This window comes from Heptranchias perlo, chromosome 2 (genome assembly GCF_035084215.1).
Source record: "Heptranchias perlo isolate sHepPer1 chromosome 2, sHepPer1.hap1, whole genome shotgun sequence".
Taxonomy (NCBI): Eukaryota; Metazoa; Chordata; class Chondrichthyes; order Hexanchiformes; family Hexanchidae; genus Heptranchias; species Heptranchias perlo.
The window spans coordinates 121,404,985-121,425,731 of NC_090326.1; the positions used below are offsets into that span (position 1 = coordinate 121,404,985).

The following is a 20,747-nucleotide window of genomic DNA, read 5'->3' on the forward strand; positions in this document are numbered from 1 at the left end:
CCACTATATTTCGACTTATTGGAATACAACACATACCATCACATTTGTCTTTGGTGGGCATAGGAATATAGGGGGTTAAATTGGTTAACCCCCAAAACCGGGCGCAAGTATCGGGAACCGTGATTAACTTGTGCCCGGTGCTTCCGTCGCAGGCAGGACGAGGAATTCATCCTGCCTGAATACTCACCTAAACCAAGCGTCCAAAACCAGTGTTGACACGAGGATTCAAAGACATTCGCACTTTCCACCAGCAGAGGGAGCCCAAATCTCTTGGGGCATCTCGTAAGCCAAAAATAAGGTACAGGTCTGCACGGAATCTGAACGAAGATCAGACATCGCACAAGTAAAACACAGATACAGGTCCCATCCCTATGTTTACAAACTGATGAGTTATTTGAAAACATTGAATAAAGGTTGCGCACCACGAAATCCCACATCCTCCAATCTGCACATGCCAGACCTCATCAATCTGAGTTTGTACCAGGCCTGCGAGAGTGCGTGCACCAAGTTTCCCTGCTGATGCACTAGAGGCCTTGGTCCAAGAGGTGGACAGAAGGAGGGACATCCTAAATCTGCGGTGGTGGGGGGGGGGGGGTGTGGGCAAGAGGCCCTCCAGACATATGGCCAAAAGTCAGTCGGAGGTAGTAGGGGACACAGTCAATGACAGGCGCACAGCACCACGGACATGGAGGCAGTGCAGGTAGAAGTTCAATGCTTTGGTATGAATGGTCAAAGTGAGTGAGGTCAAATGTCAAGTGGCATCACCAGCTGCATTCACAGCTCCATGCACTACATCCCCCATCGCCCAAATATCAACAAACTTGTTCCATCAGTACACAACTTTTCTAATCAGATGTTTCCTCTCACCCTTACACATTACCACTGTTGCAAGCCGCCCATCCACAACTCACAGGTCACACACACTGGCAGCTATTCAACATGACAGGCACATCACACAGACACACGTCCCGCTTTCTTGCAGGAGATGGTGGCACATATCAGGAGGCAGCAAGTGGCAGTGGCATTTAGCCCCTCAAGCCTATTCCTCCATTCAATGAGATCATGGAGGACCTGTGACCTAACTCCATATACGCGCCTTAGCCCCATATCCCTTAATACCCTTGGTTCACAGAAATCTATCAATCTCAGATTTAAAATTCACAATTGAGCTAGCAGCAACTGCTGTTCGCAGAAGAGCGTTCCAAACTTCTCCCACCCTGTGCTTGTACAAGTCTCCTAACGTCACGCCTGCACGTCCTGGCTCTAAATGTTAGGCTATGTCCCCTAGTATCCAAGTATAGGAGACCTCCAAAAACAGGTACAAATGCATCAGCAGCCAGAAGCAAAAATCCAGCAACTAAAATGTAAATCCTGCATGGTCTCTTTAAATAGTGCTGGTGGGGGGGGGTCCTCCAGGCACTCTGAGGCATGTTTAGATGGTCGCGGTTAAGACAGTGCATTGAGTGGAGCGTTAAGTGCCAAAATGGTGTGTATCACTTTAAATCAGCATTGCACACTGATCGAACGCATATTCTCCCTACTTTACATGATGCCGGTGTTCGTTATTTGCGCATGCGCTGAACTCTTTACCAAGATTTCGTCCGGCGCACGTCACGCTAGAAGCATGCGTACGCATCCAAGATGCCATCTTGGATATCCGGGAGGCCCCGTAGCACCGAAACAAGGGCGCTAAACGGCCCAATTTAGCGCCCACACACTCAATCAGATCTGAGCTCAGGCTGGTAACCAACAGACAAATTTACTTAACATTAAACAGGTAAACCAACATGGTTCTGTATAAACAACATATTTACAGTAGTTACACAATCTTTACAGTTTCCTCAAAACAAAGATTACCTTGCATTACCTCACAACATAAATTTGATCCTTGAAACATGGTTGCTCATTTTGCACATGGTCAAATGAGACTATGGAGCTACATTTAGCTTAGTCTCTGCTGGCTACAGACTAACTGCTGATAGCATAAATTCAGACAGAGATATAAAATAAAAACATCCTTTGTCGATATATACGGAAAAATAGGACATTGGATAACTGTCCGTGTCATAACCGCGTTAGGTTAACAGCCAGTCACAGGTTGTCAATTACCAGGATGTTTGTCCGAACAAGCATGTCTGCCATTTACGGTAAAATTTAGACATCCCTCAGCCTCTGTTTGTACTCGGCCAAAGTGTCAAGCTGACTGGAATGGCTTGATTCATTGATCCATATTAAATACATTGAATGACCCATTAGATGAGTCCTCATCCTGATATATTGACAACAATGAAACCATGTAGACCAAGGCCTTCCTGAACTATACATGTTTCTGCCTTGTCTTGACCTACAGAACTGGCAAGCAGTGACCTAAGTGTGCCATGTTCAGCAAGAAAGAACTTGATAAATAATTCAACGCTGACAAAAAACTTCATTTTTTTGTCACAAAAAATTATTTTACTAAATGCAGAACATCATTTTGCAAGATACTCAAATTAAAGCTTTACAAGGAAAAAGGCTTCTCAGACATTACTTACTTCTCAGAGACCCTCGGAATATTTAACATCCATGTTACAATTTTGCAATACAATCCCCACCACTTATAGCGGGCGTGTCGGTGCTAACACCATTTGCCCGCTATACATTTGGACGTAGTACAAGCTGTAACCCCACATCGATTAGAGGGCATGAAGTAAACAAGATAATTGGGCCATAGCTAGGTGCTATTTACCTATTGAACATGTTTGTTATTGTAGTCATGATGAGTCGTGTAAGCTGTAACCTGATACCAGTTAGAGGTGCTTAAGTTTTTTTGATGAGGTAACAGAGAGGGTAGATGAGGGCAATGCAGTTGATGTGGTGTATATGGACTTTCAAAAGGCATTTGATGAAGTGCCGCATGGTAGGCTTATCATCAAGATTGCGCCCATGGAATAAAGGGGGCAGTAGCAACATAGATAAGGGATAGGAAACAGAAAGTAGTGGTGAATGGTTGTTTTTCAGACTGGAGGGAGGTGTGCAGTGGTGTTCTCCAGGGGTCAGTGCTGGGACCACTGCTTTTCTTGATATATATTAATGACTTGGACTTGGGTGCACAGGGCACAGTTTCAAAATCTGCAGATGACACAAAACTTGGAAGGGTAGTAAACAGTGAGAGGATAGAGGATACAGACAGGCTGGTGGCATGGGCGGTCACGTGGCAGATGAAATTTAACGCAGAAAAATGCGAAGTGATACATTGAGGGTTCTATAACAAGGGGACATAGATTCAAGGTAAAAGGCGGGAGGTTTAGAGGGGATTTGAGAAAGAACTTTTTCACCCAGAGGGTGGTTGGAGTCTGGAACTCACTGTCTGAAAGGGTTGTGGAGGCAGGAACCCTCACAACATTCAAGAAGCATTTGGATGAGCACTTGAAATGCCATAGCATACAAGGCTACGGACCAAATGCTGGAATATGGGATTAGAGTAGACAGGGCTGATGGCCGGCGTGGACACGATGGGCCGAAGGGCCTCTATCCGTGCTGTATAACTCTATGACTCTATAACTCTATGACTCTATTTCGGTAGGAAGAACGAGGAGAGGCAATATAAACTAGAAGGCACAACTCTAAAAGGGGTACAGGAACAGAGAGATCGGGGGGTATATGTGGACAAATCGTTGAAGGTGGCAGGGCAGGTTGAGAAAGCGGTTAAAAAAGCATACAGGATCTTGGGCTTTATAAATAGAGACACAGAGTACAAAAGTATGGAAGTCATGATGAACCTTTATAAAACACTGGTTTGATCACAACTGGAGTATTGTGTCCCGTTCTGGGCACCACACTTTAGGAAAGATGTGAAGGCCTTAGAGAGGGTCCAGAAGAGATTTACTGGAATAATTCCAGGGATAAGGGGTTTAAATTACGTGGATAGACTAGAGAAGCTGGAGTTGTTCTCCATGGAGCAGAGAAGGTTGCGAGGAGATTTGATCGAGGTATTCAAAATCATGAAGGGTCTAGACAGAGTACATAGAAAGAAACTGTTCCCATTGGTGGAAGGGTCAAGAGCCAGAGGGCATAGATTTAAGGTGATTGGCAAAAGAACCAAAGGTGACATGAGGAAAACCTTTTTTACACAGCGAGTGGTTAGGATCTGGAATGCACTGCCCGAGGGGGTGGTGGAGGCAGATTCATTCATGGCCTTCAAAAGGGAAGTGGATAAGTACTTGAAAGAAAAAAATTTGCAGAGGTACAGGGAAAGGGCGGGGGAGTGGGATGAGCTGGATTGCTCTTGCATAGAGCTGGCGCAGACTTGATAGGTTGAATGGCCTCCTTCCGAGCTGTAACCTTTCTATGGTTCTAAGCATACAAGGTAATTGCACCTTAACGAGATATGAATCACTAAGTAAACACCTGTTTCTACCCGAAATACCCGGCGCGCTTAACACACAGTAAGTGGCAACTTTGTAATGGACTATAATGGAAATGGAAAATGGTTTGCACTTTTTGGCCAATTTAAACGATTGCCCGATTTAAATGTGGGCATTTGGAGTAGTGGGGACTGTATTTTCATGTATTTGCCTGCTGTTTTCCAATTGGTCGCTGCAAGATTATAAAATGTACAAATTTCCCGATCCTTCCAACACGAGAAGAGGCAAAATTACAGAATATTGTTGAAGTTGCAACACAGCCCCAGTGTCTCAATTGGTTAACAAATGCAGGTTGGTGATATTAAAACTCACTGCTGCTGAGTACACCTAACAAGCTAGGACAATAAAATGCAACCAACCATCAACTATTATTTGTACTTTCCAATTTTCTCCCCCATTAGATTTGTGTTTTTTTATGTAAACAAAGTGGGATGTGTCCTCCTAGTGCTGAAGATTTTGCAACTCTCACAAGGGTTCTCTACACAACAACATATAAGAGGCATTGCCTTTACAAAGTTATGATCATACATTTCACTTGGGATTGAAACTGTAGTTCTCTGTGGGGCTGCTGGATAGGATGTCCAACTAAGATGAAAAAGAGACCGTCCATCTGGCTCACCCCTGGAAGCTGGCACCCTATCAGAGATTCAATATTGGTGTTTGAAGCAGCTGAGCAGCACAGTACTGTCGAGTGGCCCTTTGAATTCTTTCAGAGAACATCTGCAGCAACCACATGTCAACTTGCTGTGATGTAAGTCACAAAAAGCAAGAAACAGCATTTCCCCACATATAACTTATTGTTGATCAAATAAAATATAAATGCAGTTTCAAACTTTGCTGCAAAAAATGATAGCTTACTGTAATATATTTTGCTTGTGGGTAAAGCATAAATTCTCTTACATGTTGGTTAAGATTTGAGAGTGACCAAAGGATGTTTGTGGTATAAATGAAGACTTTTGTGCTCATCAATAACTCTGCTGCCTGTATCCTAACTCGCACCAAGTCCTGCTCACTCATCACTCCTGTGCTCTCTGACCTACACTGGCTCCTGGTTTGGCAACGCTTCGATTTTAAAATTCTCATCCTTGTTTTCAAATCCCTACATGGCCTCACCCCTCCCTATCTCTGTAACCTCCTCCTGCCCTACAACCTTCGAGATCTCTGCACTCCTCCAATTGTGGCCTCTTGCCTGGTTTTCATCGTTCCACCATTGGTGGCTGTGCCTTCATCTGGCTAGGCTTTAAGCTCTGGAATTCCCTCCCTAAACCTCTCCGCCTCTCTACCTCTCTCTCCTCCTTTAAGACGCTCCTTAAAACCTACCTCTTTGACCAAGTTTTCGGTCTTCTGTCCTAATGGGCTCGATGTTAGCAGGGCTGCGGGTTCGCAGCGGGGGGGGTTATTGGGCGCGTGGGTAACGCGCCCGGTGAAATCAGTCTGCCCCCCGCGCGATCGCAGCCTAATTGGATCCACTTACCTGGTCTTCTGGGTTCCCCACTGCTGATCTGCACGTCGGGCAGACTGCGCATGCGCAGTAAGGTCTGTCAGCTGGAGGAGCTCTATTTAAAGGGGCAGTCCTCCACTGACACATGCTGCAACAAATAGCAAAAAGTACAGCATGGAGCAGCCCAGAGGGAAGGCTGCTCCCAGTTTAATGATGCCTCACTCCAGGTATCATTAGATGGGGTGAGGAGGAGGGGGAGGACAGAGATCTTCTCCCCGGCGGGCGGGAGGAAGTGGCCTGCTCCTGCCACCAGGAAGGCCTGACTCGAGGTGGCAGAGGAGGTCACCTGCACCACCATCATAGCGCCCACCTGCATACAGTGCAGGAGGCGCTCGAATGACCTAAGTAGGTCAGACAAAGTGAGTACACTTACTCATTCCCCGACACTCCACCTGCCACATTACCGCCCCCACCCCACATCACATCTCTTTCTGCACTGCCAACACTACTCTGTCACATCACCCCTCACACCCACTCAAACCTCATCCTCAACTTACCTGCACTTACTCACCTCGCCAGTACTCATCCCGCCACTACCACTCAACCCAATCCTCATACAATCTCATGGCTCTATCTCATACTCACCCTCTCGTGCATCTCTTTCACGGTCAGCCTCACCCAACCTGCCACTACCTGTGCTGCAGCCACAGGGCATGCATCACATATGTGCAGTAGGAAGCGTAAGGCAAACGTGTCGTGAGCATGAAGGGGATGCTCAAGGGTGTTTGAGGGTTTGTCATGGTTTTTACTTATATTGAATTTCTGACCAACTCACATTACATATTATATTGGCACCACTACTGCCACGTCTTTGTGAATCTTGTCTGGTTTGTGCAATAATGCCCTTTCCTGAGGATCACAATGAAGACCCACACCTGATGCCACCCATTGTGTCACTGCAGAGTGGTGTAGGTGTATTTGCAGGGCTCTTTTGTGCAGACGACTGAGAGATGTCGGCGATGTCCCTGGTGGCACCCTGGAAGGATGCGGAGGAGAAGTTGTTGAGGGCAGTGGTGACTTTGACAGTGACAGGTAAGAAGATGGTGCTCGGGCCAATCGGGAGCTGCTCGGCATGAAGGAGGCTGCAGATATCCACGACTACATGTCGAGTGACTCTGAGCCTCCATATGCACTGCTGCTCAGAGAGGTGCAGGAAGCTGAGCCTCGGTCTGTGGACCCTGTGGCGAGGGTAGTGCCCTCTGCGACGCATCTCTCTCTGCGGTTGCCCTCCCTCCTGCTGTGCAGGTGGATGTGTCACAGCACTCTGTTGTGGAGCTCCACGTGTCAGAGGTGGACGGCGTGGATGGCGAGGCTGGTGATGCTGTTCGCCCTCCGAGGAGGTCATAACTGCAGCTACGGCGGCCCCCATCCGGATGATGTACATCTGAGGGGGTCCGCAAGGTAGGTACATGTCTCTGGACCCCGGGGTAAGTGTGCAAGTTGGTGAATTTTCTTGTCAGGAGGGTGGTGGTGGAGGCCAAACTTTGTCTCAAGTGACAGAGTGGCCTCCTGCAATGAGTGAGGGTCTCCCCCCGCCACCTGTCAAATGGACCTTTGCAGCTGCCACAGGCTGACAGCTGCAACACGTCCATTTCAACTGGGAGTGTTTCCCTCAGTATGGGAAACAGTCCCAGTTGTCTATAAAATCCCACCCCTCCTCACATATTCACTTAATCAGGTCAGTTAATGACCTGAAATACCTCAGTAAATACTTTTAAGTGGCAGCTCGCTGGCTTTAATTGCCTGCGGGAGTCCCACATGCGGGGGCTGCGCGCGCACGTCGGCGCGTCTGTGGGGAACCCGGAAGTGGGCGGGTTGGAGCCGGGCTCCGAACCCGCTCCGGGATTCCCCAATTTTCAGAGCCCCCCCACCAGGAACGCACCCGATAGCGGGTGCTAAAATGATGCCCAATATCTCATGTGGCTCGGTGTCAAGTTTTGTTTGTTAAGCGCTCCTGTGAAGTGCTTTAGAACGTTTTACGATGTTAAAGGCGATATATAAATGCAAGTTGTTGGTATATCAGTTTACAGGAAACTGATCTTTTTCTGACTGGTGACAAAGACTTCCCACTTGTATGCATTTGCTCGCGGACACACAAGTGTGAAAGGTGAACGCTTGCCACTATTAACAAAAGCACTTGGAAACAGAAGAAAATATTGGTAAACCAGAAGTAGGAAAGATAGATCATCTGTACAATCGAGAGAGAGAGCGACAAAAAGTGAGACAAGGAAGAAAAGGAAGCAACATCAAGAGAGAAAATGGGAGGTAAGGCAAAGGGGAGAAAAGGATCATAGTTAAAGAAGCTGATTTGGTGACTCCCATCTGCTCAGAGATTCTCTTTTGTAGGATTTCTCTCCTATTTACAGGCACAGGCAAGGTTTTCTGTTTTTCCCTAGATCTATGGGGTATCGAGAAGTGACTTCTCGTCAATCAAAACAAAGCAATCATCAAAATAGTGCAATTTAAAATGCTTGTCATTTTTCTCTTCTCAGTCTTGATATCTCAGACTGGCTGATGTACATAAGTACATATGGAGACTCTCAGAGCTGCTTAAAATACTTGCACTTCTTGACAACAGTAATATAAGACTGTATTTTATCAGTAAATAAAGTGAACCGGCCAATAGCGAATAGCACCAAACCATTTTACCACTAAATTGCTATGGTTTAGCATACATATTTTATTCTACATTTTTGCCAACATGTTTAAATTAACCAGCGCTGAGAGCTACATCAAAACAGTATCACAGTTTTGGATTATTACTGAGGACATGTAATAGCTTAGCATATTTTGCTGAACAAGCTATCAATTCAAAAATCACTGAAAAGAAAAAAATTCTGAAATCTATCTCCTTTCTATAAAAAGAAATAAACATTTTCTTGCAATGACATGATATGCTCATCTGAGTGACAGTATAGCTAGCAAAATCCAATGATAGCTTGGCACTGGTACAAACTCAAGTTGATGGCTAGTGTATATTAAAAAAAATTAAGTATTCAGAACATCTGCCACCAATGCAATCCTACTTTGTGGTAAAAATAAATTAAACGGATCAAATGTTGATGGCAAGGTGCAATAGTTTATCATTAGCATGAAGCAAAATTCATCACATTAACAAATTGTCAAAATTAGATATTCCTGCCACGAATAGCATTTTGGTCATGGTTTACTGCAGTCTTTAGAAGAAGCACTGCAATAAATAGGCTACCAAGTGATTATCCAAATTGTTATACATTTCATTTAAACGCAGTTTTAATTTTAAAAAAACCCATCTCATCTACTGTGAAATCAAAGATTTAAGTTCAACTAAACAAGTTTCAGTATGGCCAAAGCAAAGAACTAGGCCAATGTGTTTAAACGGGAGTGGTTCCAGAAAAACAAGTATGCTCAATGCTTAATCTAAATGTTTAATTTGGAGAAACCCAAAATATTGCCAAAGACAATTTTGAAAGAGAGAATGCAAGGTACTTTTAATTAACATGTCATGGAAGTGATGATATGTTTCTATAACACAATTGTGTCATAAGGAGTAGCAAAACAAAATTGGTAACATAAAGAGATTTAGATACACCTTCTATTTGCAGTACAGACCTTTTTGAACTTTACAAACACTGAAAGTAATAGTCAGGCACAAGAACCAAGTCAGCAGTAATGCTAGGCTTTCTGTGCATTGCAGTGAAAATGCATTTTGGTTCTAACCCCAGGAGGCAATACCTTCCACCTCAACACTCAGCTGCCGTGACATCTCAAACTCAATTCTGGTTCTTGCTGGATTCGGGTCAATGTGTACTTTGGCTGATGTCAAGACGAAACTAGGACAAGGCACCAGAACTCAATTCACTTGTGTTATTAACAGAGATCAGTGTGTGGGGACAGTCATTTTTTAATCTAGAGTGGATGAGACACCAGGACTTAAAGGTGACTATTACAGCAAGACATTTCAACAGTCTCTCATTAAATATTTCCCAAGCTAGGTGTACCCAGAGATTACTTTAATCTATAACCAATAATTTCATCATTGTACCATTTGAAACTTGGCTGCAGAAATACATTTATTGTTTTAAACTTGAAATTATTTGATATTTGAAATTTAAAAAAATTAAAAAGAAGAATTTCATTACAAATGTGAAACATCCTTGTAGTTGCATTTTAATGCAAAAACAGATTTTTGAAGTTATGGTTAATACGTGCAAAAAAAGAAGAGGTTTCATTGTGACGAATAATAGTGTACACCACAAACAGTCTCACTACAGACCAAATGTCAATTAAATAAGAGTTGGCTGGAGCCAGCTGGTCTTGTGCCTGTAACTGTATGTGACGTTGAGGATTTGTTTAGCATTGAAGTGCCAGGAAAATTCTGGCAGTGTTGTTTGACACTTGATGCCTCCTGCAGACATCATCTCCAATTCTCTGCTCAGCGTGACATTTATTATCATGTGTTTACCCCGATGTCAGAAATTGTTTCAATAAACATTCTCAGTAGTTTGAAAAGCACAATTAGGATATGCAGATTTAAAAAAAAATTCTACAGCATAATGCTTGAGTGGAAGGATCAGTCTGCAAAGTCTTTAATTTCAATATGTCCAGAATTGGGTACTATATTTTCCATAAAACTATCACAACTTTTTGGAATAATTAGGTATGTCTAATTTCACTAGTTACTGCAAAGCAGCAACTTGCCTGATTTCAACTGACAATTCATTTGCATTCACAATTAATAAAAGTGAATCAGTTTATCATGTCATTTGGAAGCTAACTGAGTCATAATACTGCGGTTGAGCTGAACTAAATGCGAAAAACAGGCTTAGTTTAAACTCACGTAACTTTATGACAGTGCAATAACTGCAACAACTGCAAACACTAGATGCAACTGCTTCACCTGCATTTTCTCTTTGGAGGCCCTGTGGGCTGAGGTAAAAGATCCATTGGAACTATTTGAAGAAGAGAAGGGAAGTTCTCCTAGCATCCTGGCTGACGTTTACCCCTTGACCACACCACCAAAAAAGATGGCATTTATTGCATTGCTGTTTGTGGAATCTTGCTGTGCAAAAAATGGTGGCATTGCCTACAAAATAACATAATTTGCACTTCAAAAGTAATCCACTGGCTGTAAAGCACTTTGGGGCGCCTTGAGGACATGAAAAGCACTATACAATTGCAAGTTCTTTCTCCTTCCTTAAATTCAGGACTTATATTCAGAACTGCCCTTCAGACTTTAATAATATTTCCAGGATGTGCAGTGCTATTGGTTGCTTTCAAGTTCTCTTTTAGATAAACATATAAAAGTAATACAGCTCTTCTAACCATTTATAATATTTTACAAATACATAAGCATTATTAAACAGTGGTAAAATGTAACCATCACACATGTAGAGAGACACAAAAATATTGTGAGGAGGCTCCATTAAAAAAGTAATAATACTCAAACCATAGGCACTTGGTAGAGAATGAGAGAGGAGCAGGGAAATCTATTAGACAGTTTTCCAGGAGGACATGAACAATTTTATGGGTAAGTTTAAACATTATTTTATATGTTTATTTGTTCTTATGTACAAATCTTATTTTAGTACTATCCTCATAAGAACATAAGAAATAGGCACAGGAGTAGGCCAAAATGCCCCTCGAGCCTGCTCCACCATTCAATACGATCATGGTTGATCTTCTACCTCAACTCCACTTTCCCGCCCGATCCCCATACCCCTTGATTCCCTTAGTGTCCAAAAATCTATCGATCTCAGTCTTGAATATACTCAACGACTGAGCATCCACAACTCTCTGGGGTAGGGAATTCCAAAGATTCACAATCCTCTGAGTGAAGAAATTTCTCCTCATCTCAGTCCTAAATGGCTGACCCCTTTTTCTGAGACTATGCCACCTAGTTTTAGACTCTCCAGACAGGGGAAACAACCTCTCAGCATCTACCCTGTCAAGCCCTCTCAGAATCTTATACGTTTCAATGAGATCACCTCTCATTCTTCTGAACTCCAGCGAGTATAGGCCTATTCTACTCAATCTCTCTTTAAAGGACAACCCTCTCATCCCAGGAATCAATGTGGTGAACCTTCGCTGCACCGCCTCTAAGGCAAATATATCTTTCCTTACGTAAGGAGACCAAAACTGTACACAGTACTCCAGATGTGGTCTCACCAAAGCTCTGTCCAATTGCAGCAAGACTTACTCTTGTACTCTAATCTCCTTGCAACAAAGGCCAACATACCATTTGCCTTCCTAATTGCTTGCCGTACCTGCATGTTGATTTTCTGTGTTTCGTATACAAGGACACCCAAATCCCTCTGAACACCAACATTTAATAGTTTCACGCCATTTAAAAAATAATTTGTTTTTTTATTCTTCCTACAAAAATGAATAATCTCACAATTCCCACATTATACTCCTTCTGCCACCTTCTTGCCCACTCTATCCATGCTAATACAATACCCCAAACCCAATGAGCCCTTATCTTGTGTGGCACCTTATCGAATGCCTTTTGAAAATCCAAATATCCAACATCCACTGGTTCCCCTTTATCTACCCTGCTAGTTACATCCTCAAAAAACTCTAATAGATGTCAAACAAGATTTCCCTTTCATAAAACCATGTTGAATCTGCCCAATCATACGATTTTCTAAGTGCCCCGTTACCATGTCCTTAATAATAGATTCCAGCATTTTCCCAACAGTTGATGTCAGGCTAACTGACCTGTATCCCCTGTTTTTTCTCGCCCTCCTTTCTTGAATAGATTTGTTACCTTCCAATCCACTGGGAACGTTCTAGAATCTAGGGAATTTTGGAAGATCACAACTAATGCATCCACCTCTTTTAACCCTAGGATGTAGGCCATCAGGTCCAGAAGATGTCAGTTTTTAGTCCCATTAATTTCTGCAATACTTTTTCTTTATATTTTTTTAATGTCTCTGCCATTTCCTTATTCCCCATTATAATTTTTCCTGACTCAACCTCGAAGGGACCCACATTTACTTTCGCTATTCTCTTCCTTTTTACACACTTTTAGAAGCTCTTACAATCTGTTTTTATATTTCTTGCTAGTTTACTCTCATATTCTATTTTCTCCCTTTTAATCAATTTTTTGGTTATCCTTTGCTGGTTTCCAAAACTCACCCAATCCTCAGGCTTGCTACTCTTCTTGGCAACATTATAAGCCTCTTCTTTTAAGCTAATACTATCCTTAACTGTTCAGTTTCTTGAGCTTTGTTGCAATTGCATCCATCCAGGCAAGTGGAGATTATTCTTGTAGATGGTGGAGAGGCATTGGGGAGTCAGGAGGTGTGGCAACCTTCAGAATGTTGATGGTGAAGGATTCGGCGATGGTGATGTCACTGAATGTCAAGGGGAGATGTTTAGACTCTCTCTTTTTTGAGATGGTCATTCCCGGCAAATGTTACTTGCCACTTATTAGCACAAGCCTGGATGTTGTCCTGGTCTTGCTGCATGTGAGCATGGACTGCTTCATTAGCTGAGGAATTGCTGATGGAGCTGAACACTGTGCAATCATCAGGGAACAGCCCCACTTCTGACCTTTTGATGGAGGGAGGGTCATTGATGAAGCAGCTAAAGATGGTTGGGCCTAGGACACTGCCCCAAGGAACTCCTGCAGCAGTGTCCTGGGGCTGAGATGATTGGCCTTCAGCAACCACAACCATCTTTCTTTGTGCTAGGTATGACTCCAGCCACTGGAGAGTTTTCCCCTTGATCTCCAGTAAAACGTCAGTTTTACTAGGGCTCCCTGATGCCACACTCAGTCAAATGCTGTCTTGATGTCAAGGGTAATCGCTCTCACCTCACTTCTAGAATGTTAGGACCAAGGCTGTAATGAGGTCTGGAGCTGAGTGGTTCTGGTGGAACCCAAACTGAGCATCGGTGAGCAGGTTATTGGTGAGTAGGTGCCGCTTGATAGCACTGTTGACGACTCCCTCCTCACTTTGCTGATGATTGAGAGTTGGCTGATAATTGGCCGGATTGGATTTGTACTGCATTTTTGAACAGGACATACCGGGCAATTTTCTACACTGTTAGGTAGATGTCAGTGCTGTAGTTGTTCTGGAACCGTTTGGCTACTTCTGGAGCACGGGTCTTCAACACTATAGCTGGGATGTTGTCGGAACCTGTAGCTTTTGCTGTATCCAGTGCACTCAGTTGTTTCTTGATGTCAATCGTATTGGCTGGAGACTGGCATCTGTGATGGGGGGGGCCTCAGGAGGAGGTTGAGAAAGATCATCCACTCAGTACTTGTGGCTGAAGATGGTTTAGAACATTATAGCCTTGTCTTTAAGACTCACGTGCTGGGCTCCGCCATCATTGGGGGTGTTCGTGGAGTCTACTCCTCACAATAGTTGCTTAATTGTCCACCACCATTCACAACTGGATGTGGCAGGACTGCAGAGCTTTGATCTGATCCGTTGGTTGTGGAATCGCTTAGCTCTCTCTATAGCATGTTGCTTTCGCTGTTTAGCATGCATGTAGCACCATGTTGTAGCTTCACCAGGTTGGCATTTCATTTTGAGGTACGCCTGTTGCTGCTCCTGGCATGCTCTTCTACACTCCTCATTGAACCAGGATTAGTCATCTGGCTTGAGGGTGATGTAGGAATGAGATATCTGCCAGGCCACGAGGTTACAGATTGTGGTGGAATACAATTCTGCTGCTGCTGATGGCCCACAGCACCTCATGGATGCCCAGTTTTAAGCTGCTAGATCTATTCTTAATCTATCCCACTTAGCACAGTGATAGTGCCACACGACATAATGAAGGGTGTCCTCAGTGCGAAGATGGGACTTGGTCTCCACAAGGACTGTGCGGTGGTCACACCTACCAATACTGTCAAGGACAGATGCATCTGTAACAGGTAGACTGGTGAGGACGAGGTCAAGTAGGTTATTCCCTAGGGTTGGTTCTCTCATCTCCTGCTTCAAGCCCAGTCTGGCAGCTATGTCCTTCAGGTCTCGGCCAGCTCAGTGGTATTACCGAGCCACTCTTGGTGATGGGCATTGAAGTCCCCCATCCAGAGAACATTCTGTGTCCTTGCTAACCTCAGTACTTCCTCTAAGTGGTGTTCATCATGGAGCAGTACTGATTCATCAGCTGAGGGAGGGTGGTAGTTGGTAATCAGCAGAAGGTTTCCTTGCCCATGTTTGATCTGAAGCAATGAGACTTTACTGGGTTTGGTATCAATATTGAGGACTCCTAGGGCCACTCCCACCTAAGTGTATAGCACTGTGCTCCAACCTCTGGTGGGTCTGTCCGACTGGTGGGGCAGAACATACCCAGGGATGGTGATGGAGGAGTAGAATTACATAGAATTACATAGAATTTACAGCACAGAAACAGGCCATTTGGCCCAACTGATCTATGCCGGTGTTTATGCTCCACACAAGGCTCCTCCCTCCCTACTTCATCTAACCCTATCAGCATAACCTCCTATTCCTTTTTCCCTCATATTTTTATCTAGTTTATCTGCCATTCAATGTCTGGGACATTGGCTGATAGTCATACCCACAGAATCATACCTATGTCAGGCTGTTGCTTGACTAGTCTGTGGGACAGCTCTCCCAACTTTGGCACAAGTCCTCCGATGTTCGTTAGGAGGACTTTGGAGGGTCCACTGGGCTGGGCCTGCATCGTTGCCAATGCCTAGGTCGAAGTTAAGTGGTCCGTCCGGTTTTATTCTTATTTTCTTGGGACAATAACGAAGCAGTTGTCTGTCATTAAGAGGTTCCTGACTCTGAACTACAGCCACTTAACACCCCCCCCTCCTATGCATTTGGGTTACTGAGGCTGCACATCACTTGTGAATAGGTTTGTAGAGGCTACATGTCACTACTTTGTTCTGATGGCAAAATGTGGTGATTTTTAAAATACTACACTTCAAAAGAAATTCATTGGCTGTGAAGCACTTTGGGAAGTTCTGGAGTCATGAAAGGTGCTAGATAAATACAAGTTCTTTCTTTTAATGGTTATGTGCAAACTCTTTATTTTTGCAACCTACACCTGATAGATTCTGCAAACCATTCAGCTTTTGAACATTTGCATGATGTCAGCATATGGTAACTTTAGTGGGACGTTGTGATATTTTATATTTACATCAGAGGTGCCCAGCCTAGCCCAGGGTTCTGACTCCAGCAACTGCAATCCAGAGCCAAGTCCAGGCCAGGCAATGTGGGTAAAGAGTATAGAGTAGAATCTAATGTTAATGTTCCCCAAATGCAGTTCCTATTTGTTTCATAACAGCACCAGAATTTTAAACCAGTGGATTGTTGAGACATGTATTTATACTGCATAATAAATTCTAATGGTAATCAGATGTAATGGTTATAAAGTATAAAGCATTGTGTGGAGCTGTAGGTATGTGCTAAGAGGTGCCCACTGCCACATTCAGGGCAATGGCAGAAGATACATTTTATGGCTGGAAAGAGCCAAATTAGAAATACATATATATATATACATTCACATATTTAAAAATAAGAACAAGAAAGTAAAATTAAAAAGCTTCAGAACTTACCTGGCTGCTTACAAAAATACTTCATTGACTGTGAAGCAATTTGGCAAGTCCTGAGGTCACGAAAATGCTATGCAGGCAGTAACTGAAGCATAGGTCATTGCATGTTTTAGGGGAAAAATTTATAAATATTTGAGGCAGAAAAAGATATAGAGCTAAGGAGAAAGTGGGAGCAGTGGGATTAGTTTTAGATTGCTTCAGCAAAGAACTGGCACACATGTGATGAGTCAAATGGCTTCTTTCTGTTCTATAAATTTCTATGATTCAAATGGGAAAAGCAACATGAGTGACAAAGAGGAGCTTGAGAAAATAAAAATATGTTCCAAAGTGCCACATGCTGGTCAGAATCTGAAACTACATGCAGACTCAAGGTCATTTATTTGAACAATCTATTTGTCCTTGGCAGGTCCATGCATTACACCTCAGTGCTGAGATTAAGATTGGAAATCCTATTAGTGTGCTACCTATAAACATCACACACAATATGGTTATGACCAATTATAAAATGTAGGTGTGAACACATTTAAAAGTCCATAGGAAGATGTTTACATAGAACTTTTCAATGGAATACATGACAGATACACAGATTTTAATAATATATAGATGATCTTGAATCAATTACAAGTAAATATGAGTTACAGCATGACATACACTTTGCAGATGTGATACTTTGAAATGTGAAGATGCGCACTAGACATTATTAGTTATTTAGGTAAATGATTCTTGGATTCCAAGAGAAGGAGAGAGGTTCAACTAAAATACCCAATGCATACATTTATTGTACATGAATTGACCAGAGGGTGGTGGTGTTTTTTTCCCTTCCTGTACTGCTGGACTGGCAGCCTACAGTTCACAGAGTGCTGGCCATGTAGGCAGATGAAGTGACCTTGAAATGTGTATCAATCAAAAAAATTGCACCATCATTCCAGCTGGCCTCCCTGATCAATTGGTAGATGTGAAGATTTTGCTTCTGCATTTTTTTTGGCTTGAATAAAAGTGTCGAAAGGCAGAGGAGGTGGAGCAGTCGAATCGCGTCCGAGACATTGTAACAGGTGGAGGGCCAGAAGAGAGGGAGTCCGGTGTTTTAGTGAGGTGGAATTACAATTTGGAGGCTGCTTGTTGGTAAAGAAAATAAAATATAAAAATGCCAGCTTTCAAGAATATTTTCTACCAGAACATTTTTCAAATCTATATGTAGAAATAGCATCAGGGCTCTATTTGATTTTTAAGCCTTGAGTATCTGTCCTACAAAAGCACAACAGCTGCAGTTTGGGAGACTGCTTTGTGATTGAAAGGCCAATAAAATAAACGTTGGAGCTCTTTGTGCACATATTTCACACTGTGTAAACATTAGGAAGATTTTGCTTTTGTATTTTTTTCATCATGGGAGTCAAATGGAAAGGGTGGGGGGGGGGGGTTGCAAATGAAGCTCCTCCCCAACCTGGTACCAAGGTCAAATGTTGCAGAACAAATTTAGCATGGTTTAGCTACCAGGATAAATTCTACACTGTCCCACAAAACACACTCAGGTCCAATATCCATCGGGCTAGGTTCAAGGCAATGCCCTTCAAGTATTCTCAGGCGAGGTGTAACACAGGTTAGATGCCGAGTGAATATCCTAGCCTTTCCCCCACAATACGTCACAGCTGGGGTGAATGGGTACACTGACAAAGGAGATGACACAGTAAAAATAAACTCAAACTTCTGGCTCTTCAGTTTGGTAAATCGATGGTGCTACACAGATCAAATTCAAATAATTCCCCATTTCAAATATTAGGTGAAAGCTTAAGAATAGGTGGATTGTATGCTGATACCCTGATAAAGAAGGATATTGCAGAGGAGGCAGATAGTGTAAGAAATGAATGAAAAACAATTAATTGGTAAATGCCAAATTTAAGGAAATGGACCAGGATCTGAAGAATTACTTGTGAAAGCATTCCAAGAGCTGGAAATGATTTGAGAAAGATGAAATATAAGTGCAATATAATATAATTCCAAGTGCATGCATGTACCTACTAAAATACAGATACAAGCTGGCGTTCAAACCAACTTACCCCAAAAATAAATTCCGCTGACAATTACTGAATTAGGTTTCGAAGAGCACTCTTTTTATTTATCTGAAAACTTCATCTTCCCTGAAAAAGGCAATGCATTCATTCCCTTAACAGAATCTATTTGCACCACCTGTGCAAAAAAAGTCAAGGCCATTCCATATGGTTAGTGCACACCCCAAGCTCTTTCAACTGCTCTTGCAATCTTCCAGCCTCATCAGCTGGAAAAACTATATTCACATTTAAGAAATTGAAACTTAAGCACGCTGCATATTTTTGACTGAAAGAAAGCACAAGCAGGTAATTGAAGATTGAGACCCACCTGGACAACTTCATCATCTTCATCCAAAAGACCCTCAAGCACCTCAATGGCAGCCTGGGATTAAATACAACATAATTATTTTCTTAGGACATTGAAGACTAACTAAGAATGACATACAGCAGCATTAGCAGTTTACTCCATGAGTCCAGACAAATCACTCGCAACTCAGTTCTGAGGATCAAGCTGAATAAACACTATTCTATTGTTGCCAATAAACTGATATGGAAACTACTTCAAGAGTTTATTTATTTTTAATTTGTTTCTTCTTCCTTTCCCCTCCCTCCTGCAGGTGCTGACACATTTTGGGGATACGGTTCCAATTGTGGCAGGCAGCCTATGCTACCTTGGCCAAATGGTCATTCTTTATATTTCGGCAGGCTAATTGATCGCAAGGGTAACACAGCCGAGAGGAGAGAGAGGGTTAAAAGAGAGAGGGAGAAGAGAGGGTGGAAGAGGGAGGGGTAAGAGCAAGGGAAGAAAGCATGAGGGGGAAGAGTGAGAGGGGGAAAGGAGAGAGGGGGGGGGAGAGTGAGGGGAAGAGAGAGAAAGGGGAAGGGATACAGAGAAATAGGGAAGGGGAGAGAGGGACAGGTAAGGGGAGAGAGACAGGGAAGGGGGAGAGTGAGACAGGGAAGGGGAGAGAGAGAGAGACAGGGAAGGGAGAGAGAGAGGAGGCAGTGAGAGGGGAGAAGCGAGAGAGAGAGACAGGGAAGGGAGAGAGAGAGAGGGAAGGGTGAGAGAGGGGGCAGTGAGAGGGGGAAGCGAAAGAGAGAGGTAAGAGACAGAAAGGAGAAAGACAGAAAAGTCATTGGTGCCATAACACAATTTTTACTTGAAATTGCAGAAGGCCCCATGGCACCAAACCCACCAGCGAAATCTGGCAGGAGGTAGCAAAGCAGCCAGAACAGGCCAAGGCAAGTATTTTAAAACATTTTTTGTGAAGATTCCTTCTGGTCCAGGAGGAGCAGGAGTGCTCCTCCAGGCCCTCAAGGATTCCTTGGGCCTCCCCAGCTCTAGACTTCCTTCTCCCTCCCACCAGCTGCAGGTCTTTGGATACCCCCCTCCCAGCACTAAGCTTTATGCTGGGGACCATTCCCTTGGGTTCCTGGCGGGGTCAGCCACCTGCCTGATTTCCCGCTCCCGCCCACTGGCTCTGACATCATTCCTGCTGGCTTCAGGTTGGAAACAGTGCAGACGCATTTAAATGAGGCCCGGAAGTTAAAAAGGTCCAGGCCTCATGCTCAATCCTCGGTGAGGGATTCCACACCGTCCCGCACCCTGCTCGCCCTGAACGTGTCCCCAAGTTAAAATTGGGGCTGGAATGTGAGGTCCTTCATTTAGTGTTACTTCAATTTTCAAAAAACATCAATTGAATTTTGATTGACTTCACGTGTACTTTGTTAACAGTTAGAAAAGATCAATGCTCTGGGCCCAAACAGAATTTTGGGCCCGTGGGATCTAGACATCTGGTGTGAAGATTACGAAACTAGATACTTATCAAACTGCATAGCTAACCAAATACTCCCATAGCTAACCGCATAAGATATTGGGCTGAATTTTGCTGTGAAAATAACGGTGAGGCTAACAGCGGAAATTGGGAAGTTGCTGTTCGAGATGCGATGCTCCTCCAAAAGCTGCGCGAAAACAGCAACTCGCTGTCTGGCTCACCATTCAAATCTTTTGAACGACGTGAAGTTCCTGCACTGACTTCGCAGATACGGACCAAACTCCCCAAAAAAGTTAAGTCAAGTCATTTCAAGTCTAAGAATCCTTCGAACAGCGTGGTAAGTCTTAATTACTGCCAAACAACCTTTCGGGCCCTGAAAATGATCTTTTACAAGTGTGGAGTCTCATTCCTTCAGGTATTAATTATTGGACATTTTTTTTAAAATTAAATTAATTGCTTTTTTTGTATTTTTTCTTTCTGTCTCTTCTTTATCTCTGACTCTTAATT

The 20,747-nt window shown here is 43.4% G+C and overlaps 1 protein-coding gene across 5 annotated transcripts in view; it reads right to left on the reverse strand.

Moving 5' to 3' along the window:
* Positions 1–20,747, reverse strand: part of si:dkey-12j5.1 (uncharacterized) — a 409,564-nt gene that overhangs the window by 63,378 nt on the left and 325,439 nt on the right. For 4 of the 5 annotated variants that reach the window (XM_068006739.1, XM_068006729.1, XM_068006764.1 and 1 more), the window contains one exon: positions 18,794–18,847. In XM_068006739.1, the coding sequence (XP_067862840.1) occupies positions 18,794–18,847 (54 nt within the window). Of the gene's footprint in view, positions 1–17,059; positions 17,533–18,793; positions 18,848–20,747 lie in introns of those variants that run through there. The other variant, XM_068006745.1, reaches the window with a different exon arrangement.